The sequence below is a fragment of the Megascapheus bottae genome, chromosome 20 (genome assembly GCF_031878675.1).
Source record: "Megascapheus bottae isolate mThoBot1 chromosome 20, mThoBot2.hap1, whole genome shotgun sequence".
In the NCBI taxonomy this organism is placed as follows: domain Eukaryota; kingdom Metazoa; phylum Chordata; class Mammalia; order Rodentia; family Geomyidae; genus Megascapheus; species Megascapheus bottae.
The window spans coordinates 14919325-14928013 of record NC_143528.1 but is presented as its reverse complement, the minus strand read 5'-3'; the positions used below and the strand labels follow the sequence as shown (position 1 = coordinate 14928013).

Genomic DNA, 8689 nt, shown 5'->3' with positions numbered 1-8689 from the left:
CCTTGGCATGGATGTGTGGTACTAACAAGGGAATAGTTGTCAAGTTACAGAAAGAATGACTTTCTTCAAACTGCCATGTCTGCTAAAGTGTAATTGAAAATTATGGTAAGCTCAAATTTGTTACTGAGCCTGAAAACTCCTTCAGATGGAATTTTGTGTCAGGATTTTTCTAAGCACAGAACTAATTTTTGTTTATGAATTCTAACAAGATTTTAAAACAAACTCAATGTCCACTGGGAAGCTTCTAATCCTAGAGGGAAAGGGGATATTTTTTTTTACCTCAGATCACAACAATATGTAGTATGTAAAAATTGGCCTCAAACTTGCATTTGTATTCTCCAAACTTCTGAATGAACTTCTGGATTAAATATTATGAATTCTAGTATTACTCAGGCATGAGCATCCAACACTTTGCGTTCACCTCCTATTTTTCCATCAGTGTCATTCCAATAGTGGATTTAGTAAACTGTGAAATGAGAATTTTCAATAGTGGGTTTGGCAGTATATAATGTTAGCACAGTTCCAAATTACTATGTAACTCTCAATGAGTACTATGTTTTCAAATGAGCTCTCATTTGAGCACACACACAACCACAATAGAGCATGACAAAAATACCTTAGTAAGGTAGGCTTTTATATTTCCCATTGTTCATTAAAATAAGTCAATGTGTGTACACCTGGCTCCTATCTGGGTGCAATTCTCAGAAGTCACAATGTTCCATAATCTATCTGGTTCTTAATAGAAATTACACAACAAACCTAATTGGATCTAATAAGAAATGATTTTTACCTACATCCATCTCTGAATTTGCAAGCTTGCTTATAGCTTAGCCTTTTATTTCTGGCATCTATTAATAAGGCAGACAACATTTACATTTCCAGTCTAGTAATCCTGTCTAAAAGATGTTGTAAGAACCAGACGTTCTGTATAAAACTACAACAGGATAGAAAGGTACGCATGGGTACATCCTTGTTTGTGGTTTTCAGGAAGGCTTCAGTATATCATTCCCTACTCCTAGGAACACTAACCTTTCCTATAGATTCTGAAAATGAGATTTTGATAGCAAACTTCTCCATAAAACACAGAAGGAAAACAGTCATAGTGGGTTAGTTTTTGCTATTATAAATCTGGATTCCTAGCAGACACTTCAAGATTTGTGTGTGTGTGAAATGTTACTTCACTGTCTGAAGGCTGATTCAGTGCATATTTGTTTGCTTTAGAATTGATTTTGGGAAGAAAGGTTCTTTCCTGGTTAGACATCATCAACATCATAGTACCATCCATCCAGATCTCTGTCCATCTAGTTAAGACTAATAAGAACAAGACACTATAACAGTGCACATCCTTTATAACTGAAACTGTAACAATTTTCCATACATGACACGTTTTCATGCATATGCTTTATCCCTAACACAATACTAAATTTAACATACATGCCATAGGTTTCCTTTATTACTATTGTGGTTTCCTTTATTTTCCGGCTGCTTACTCGTATTGTCATTTATTTCAATCCTGTGGCATATACTGACTATAATATACTTTAAAAACACTTCCATGTTTCTTTTATGGATTGTTACCATTTCTGAAATTAAATTTACTAGGAAAAACCACTTATACTAGGAAAAACCACTTTCAAAAAAGTATACAAGAATGAGCTAGCTTATCACAATTAACAAAGAAATGACTTCAAGAATTTGAAATAGTACGTCAGGAACAGGTTTATCTTCATGGCAAACATTTATATTATGCAGATTCCACTTGGCTTCATTTAATTAAAAAGCTGAAAAAGAAAGAAAATTCTTATGTACTGAACATAATATGTACAATAGGCTTTTTTCCATTTGAAATCAGTACATGCAAATATAAAAGATGTCATAATTATATTTTTTCGCTAACATATTTATTAGGGCAGGGTTTTTTTTGAAACTGAGGTCTTTCTGTAATGAGGTCATGTCTGAGGTGAGCTAACACAAATTGTGTTGTTTATATAAACACACCTACCTGTCATTGCTACCACTTAACATGGTAATACTGGCAAAATGAAGGGAATGCAGTAGATATTTGAATGCTAAAAATATTGAATGCCTAAAAATAGTTTCTCATTGAAATTACAATGCATTTACTTGGAACAATATTTTTTGTTAATGTAATCTATGATTACATTCTTTTGGCTATTTAATTTAAAGCAAACATACATTAAAATCTATTGGTAGTTTTATTTATCAACACAAATATATGAAGTGCCTTAAGGAAAGCTTTATGAACAAGAATGGGAATTCAGCTTGGTGAAAAGGTCAATTTAACTTTTACTACACTTTTGTTTGATATTTGTGCCTTCCTAGGCACATTTTTCAAGACATTTGTATTCTCATAGAGAATACAAATATTAGTACAAAAGTGAAACTGAGTATTACTGCAGCTGAAAAACCCTATTATTGGAAAATTTCAAATTAGCAACTTTAATAGGTGACTGTTGTAGGCATACACAGTTTGTCTTCCTCAGTGATGGGATTCTCACCACTGCATATGATTGCCCAGGCTCTTTCCAGTGCTTATACTTGGTGATTCTGACAATCCTGGTTGCTTTTACATTAAATGTAAAATAATTCTGTGAAGGTACATTACATTGCTAATGTATTCATGATAACTACAGTATAAATAACATGCAATACATGCAGAATCTATTTTAAGAAATTATTTAAAAGATAGGCACAATCAGATACTGATTATATTTCAAGGGTAGCTTTCTCACAAAGACAACTTTCATTAATTAGAAAGCCCTGCAGAACAAACTGGAGTTCCTGCCCAGTGACATCCCATATACCATGGAGGGAAAGCAGATAAATTGCTGGCATTTTTTTAAAGTATAAGGTAAATCAAAAATAAAGGAAAACACTTTTTATACTTTTAAGTATCTTGGCTACTAGATTCTTACTAAAGATTGGGAAATGCTAAGAAACCTAACTACTACAGGGGTTCCAAACTCAAATACTTAGTACTTGTTTATACTTCATTATGAAGCAATGCATTATGATTGAAGTTATTTATTTTTTGGTCAATCACGGGGCTTAAAATGTGGGGTCTGGGCATTTGCCTTGAGCTCTTCAGCTCAAGACTAGCATTTTACCAGTTGAGCCACAGCACCACTTCCAAAAACAAAGTTTAAAGCTGATGATCCTACAAATCAGATCTGGTACTCTGTTTCACTTACCTTTACTTTTAGTGGGTGTGGAACGCAAAGAATTAAAAGAAATGTACCTCCAGCTCATGGGATTAGTGGTGGGCCTCAGATAAAGGTAAATGGTAAATCTTTTCTATGATAGGTCTATGCAGAAACATTTCCTCACATCCAGTGTCTTTGGGAGAAGAGGTGCTTAGTTGAGAGTTTTTATTTTCTATGAACATATTGCCACTACCTCAGCAATAATTATCTTCAAGATCTGATCAGGAAAATGAGCTTTTTTTAAACCTTCATTAGGAAAATGAAAGAGCTTAAACTGTAACAAATACACCCTCTGGCACATTTACTGTAGGGTGCTTTAGGGAAAGTGTGTAGTTTGGAGTTGAGTTTTTAGCATCTATCATCCATTCCAATTTTGACAAAACAGAGCTAAAATTCCTATAATACAGTGACAAACTTAATCTTTTCCTTTCAAGTTGATATAGTTCATAAGATGTTTTATATTGTTACAACATTATATTTTCTAAAATCAAACTGCCTCATTTGCAAACAGGAACTATGCAGCATGTCATATTTGTTTGATATTTGTCTGCTATACTAAGTATTCAACATGGTAGGTGTTTAAAAAGTTCTTTTTGACATAAAAGAGCAAATAAGTTACCTATACTTTATATTAATCTTAGGTCATACACATTACGTTCTGCTTATACTTTTACTGAAAAATGAGAATGCATTAGTATATATTACCTGTATGGATAGCCATGGTACTTGGAACGAAATATTGAAAGTAGAAAACTGAAGAAGAAGACCACCAGGCCTAATCCCACCAGGCAAATTACTACAGAAAGAAAATAAAAGACTCAGCAAAACAATTTGTTACATGATTGTACACAGTGGGACACAATATGTGATTGCTTGCAGTTGAGAGCAAGGGCTGAGGAAAGCGAAGGCTCACACCTGCAGCATACTGAGGCCCTGGAAGTGAGTACAGTGTGGTTATACAGTGTCACAAATCACATTGGAACACCCCAAAAGAATTCCAAACTTACTTTTCAGTTCTCAGTATGCACTTGTGCTCTGCACACAAAATTACAATAAATGAGAAACTTAAAAGGAGTGAATTTTTTTAAAACAAATATAGATATTACTATTAATCTGTCAACATAACACTGATTATTCAAGGATGCATTGCTTAAAGCAAGGTAATGCATTTGTTTTTTTCTGTGGTTTCATTACAATACAATACCATATAGATAAGCATCATGGAAAAGCAGGGAGGATAGTCCTGCTTTTACTTTACCTCTAAGCAATTTTAAGTACATGGAAATCACTATGATTCATAAACATGCTTGGATTCTAATTTCAAGTACCCTGGTAAGTTTTTTATTGTCTAACCTGTATGCTTTACAGGTACCATTTTTAGGGTTGAAAAATAGGTAAGAATTAAGAGAAGTTATAGATATAGGTTTGTGATGTTACAAAATCATAGGGACTTGATAGCAATAAAAGGACTGCAGAAAAGGTTTTTCCAGGAATGCAGTCAAGAATCCAAAGTATACCTTTAAGAGGTGGGCCTCACTCCAGTTAGAATGGCCAGGATCAAGAAATCTAATAACAGATGCTGGAGGGGATGTGGCCAGGAGGGAACACTAGTACACTGTTGGTGGGAGTGCAAACTTGTTCAACCACTGTGGAAAGCAGTATAGCAGTTCCTCAAAAGACTAAACATAGAACTCCCCTATGACCCAGCAATTCCACTACTTGGCATTTACCCACTATCCCAGAAACAAGGACATACTAAATCCACTAGCACAACAATGTTCATTGCAGCACTATTTACCATAGCAAAGATATGGAACCAACCAGATGCCCCTGAGGTGATGAGTGGATCAAAAAGATGTGGTATTTATACACAATGGAATTCTATGCTACTGTCAGAAAGAATGACATCCCCCCATTTGTAAGGAAATGGAAAGACTTAGAACATATGCTCAATGGTTTACCTCATTTGTCATAATCAGTAGAAACCTTGGGCTCTCCGAACAGAGATTTACAATTGAGCAAAATCTAGATACATAAGGCCATATAGTATGACGCTAAATAAAATTACCTCCAGGATATAGGAAAAAAAAGCCACATAATGAGTGATTATTGTCCTTAATGTACTATGTTATCTTTCATCTCTTTTGCTGTCCCTTGGTTATCTCATCTGTTTACAGTATTTTACCTTCTTATCTGATATATTTGGTTATTTGAAACAGGATAGGGAAAGGGGGAAAAAAAGATGAGGGGCGGGGATGGGGACCAAGACATGAGAAAGGGCATCAATGTTTGTGAGGTAGAGTTTTGGTTATACTAATATACACTAGTCATTAGGTTCATGGCATCTGGTTTTACAAATTTTTACACAGATACGTTCTTTCATTTTTGTTATGAAATTCCCTTCATTTTCCTGACCCAGTAGAAATAGAAATATCCATTTAATTGTCTTATTTTATCCTGAGTGATTTCAGTACATGCATGATATAGCATGTACCACATATTTTCATTGCACTATAGTACTCTTCTGTATTTATATTTCCATCATCTGTTGGAAATTTGGAGAGCATCTTCTTTTATGAAAAAAGCTGTTACAAATACATACAAAGACTTTGTTTGTATGTGTCATGAATCGATTGATAAAGTTGCCCAACTGTGAACCAAAGCTAGTAACATGGTTAACATGAGAAAATGATATATACATCTCTAGCCTCGTCGCGATCTTTGTATCGTTAGGGATGAAAAAAGGTACAGAAAAGTGAATATTCCATTTAAATGCTGTCATTTTTGCAGAAAAGGAACATAGTTGATACCATGTATGCAACGTATTGTTATTCAAATAGAAGCAGAAAAATGTCACACTGAAATAGGAATTGGGAAAGGAATTCCATAACTTCTTAATGTACTATGTTATTTCTCATCTCTTTTGTTGTTCCTTAGTTATTCTCATATTGTTACCTGGTATGCTGTATATATGTTTATTTATTTATTTGAAATAGGGAAGGGGGAAAACAAGGTGGGGGTGGGGTAGGGAAATGGGACAAAAACATGAGAAGGGATATCAATGTGTGTGAAGTAATGCACCCTCTATCTGGTGAATATAACTAACCCTTCTATTAATTACAATAAAATAATTTGGCCTAATGAAAAATTAAGAGGTGGAGCCCAGGAGAGTGAACTAGTGGTAGAGTGCTTGCCTAGCATGCATGAAGCCATGGATTCAATTCCTGGCTACCACATACATAGAAAAAGCCAGAAGTGGTGCTATGGCTCAAGTGGTAGAAGTGTAGCCTTGAGGAAAGTCCAAAGACAATGCTCAGCCCTAAGTCCAAGCCTCAGGACTGGCAAAAAAAAAAATAAGGGGCAGGGATGGAACTGCTTTACAAAAGGCAACTCCTTTGTACACAAACAAAATAGAAGGGACTACATATAAAAACAAATTTTTAATTTAAAAAAATTACAAAAAAGAGGGGATGGTGTGGTTATGGCTCAACTAGTGAAACAAATTTGAGGTTCCAGTATTAGTTCCCCCCAAAATTGAATGAAAGTACTTAGAAGTACAACCTCCTAAAAAGGATACTCCCATCAAAGGACAAAACAATTTGGGCCAAGTGCAGTGTCTCTCCCACCGGTAATCCTAGTTACTTGGGAAGCAGAGACCAAAAAGAATAAAATCTGAAGGGTAGTGCAAGCTAGAGGTAAGGGTCCATCTCAGTAAACAAGGTAGGCAATCTGAAATACATGGGAAGTTATGTAGGTCTCAGTTTGGTTACAGGAAAGAACACAAGACTCTACCTGAAAAACAGCTAAAAATGAACAGGGGATATGTCTCAAATAGTAAATAAAGCATCTGCCTAACAAAAGGGAGGTCATGGGGGGGCACCTCCCACCAACAATGCTGAAACTGGAGGTGAGTTTTAAGTATTGTGTAGCAGAATAGATAACGCCTTTGTAATGACAGTATCAAGATGACCTCCTCAAAAGATGTAGATATAAGGTTTTGAAGGTAATAAAATATTTGCAGAGGAGACTATACAGCTACGCTTTTTCATACTAGTCATGCTTCAAGTATATACTTGATTTCCCAGATTTTGCTCAACACTAAGTATGGGGCAGGGCATTCCTGAGAAGAGCTATGCCATCTCAATCCAGTATTATACAACATTCCACAGGGATGAAATATATTTTCAAGGATATTCATATACATTGGAGAGACCTTAAATTTCTTGGAAGTAGACCACATCTTAAGTTAACAAAGCTTGTCTATACATTTGCTCGAAATAAATGTTAAAATAACAAAAGTGCAATACAGAAACTTACTCCGTCGTTTCCCCACATCTCCTTTGGAAGTTGCGGCTTCATTTAAAAGAACCATCCCCATGGTGATGGCAGCATCAGTAGTAGTTGTCAAGGAAGCATTAGAAACAGAAGTGCACAAAGCCTATTGAATTTATGGACTGAAAACAGTATTTCAGAATGGCTAAATTACACAATCAGATATATAAAACTAGTGATTGTTACGTTACATAACTGGAATCATTCTTTGTGCCTTCATTTTTTTTTCTTTTGCCAGTTCTGGGTCTGGAACTCAGGGCTTGAGGCTGTCCTTGGACAATTTTTGTTCAAGGCTAGTGCTTTGCCACGTGGGCAACAGTGCCATTTCCTGCTTCTCTGTGTATGTGGTACTGAGGAATTGAACCCAGGGCTTCATGTATGCTAGGCAAGCACTCTATCACTAGGCTATGCTCCTGGCTGTTGAGCCTTCATTTTTAACTTTTATAACCTGAAACTTTAATTTTCCAGACTGGGGAAATCAATTCTAAATGCTCTTAAATTTAAAAATTTTCATAGCACATAAGGATCACATAAAATTTCAAAAGCTTTCTAAACATTTCACATATTATATAAAAATGTTACAGTCACAGTTAATTTCATTGGCAATCCTGGAAGTCCTGTTTAAAAAAAGAAAAAAAAGAAAAAGCAAAAGGCTGGCTCTCCATTATTTGAACCAACGTCCCATTTCTGGCTTTTAGGTGGTTAACTGAAGAAGAGTCTCAAGGATTTTTCCTGCTGGAGCTGGCTTTAAACTGTGATGCTTAGATCTCATACTCCATAGTATTGAGGATTATAAGCATGAGCCCACTGGAAACCAGCTTAGTTTCCATTTTTCTACATTTCACTAAACAGAATGGTGACAGATGGTCGACACTGATTAAAAGTTAAACGTGGAGCAATACTAACAATGTTCCACCTGAGCCTAGGAAATCCGTTAAGATTTTCCCTTTGTTCAGTCTTCTGTGCATTATATATCTTTTTCCAATTGAAACATACTTTTTCTTAATGGTAGGGTATCTTTAATAGAAACTGACTGAACTTTCTATGCTATTTCTCTCAACCCATTATGTTATAAAGAAGGCTTTTACTTTAATGTGTTCAAATTCAGTTATCTTTTTCTTGATAAATTTTGC

General features: G+C 35.2%; 1 protein-coding gene across 2 annotated transcripts in view; it reads right to left on the bottom strand.

Moving 5' to 3' along the window:
* Positions 1–1334: 1334 nt before the first annotated feature.
* Positions 1335–8689, bottom strand: part of Tusc3 (tumor suppressor candidate 3) — a 127762-nt gene continuing 120407 nt past the window's right edge. For both annotated transcript variants that reach the window (XM_090353990.1, XM_090353989.1), the window contains 3 exons: positions 7542–7616; positions 3930–4020; positions 1335–1781 (listed from right to left, as the gene is read on the bottom strand). In XM_090353990.1, the coding sequence (XP_090210116.1) occupies positions 1766–1781; positions 3930–4020; positions 7542–7616 (182 nt within the window). In that variant the 3' untranslated portion in view covers positions 1335–1765. The remainder of the gene's footprint in view (positions 1782–3929; positions 4021–7541; positions 7617–8689) is intronic.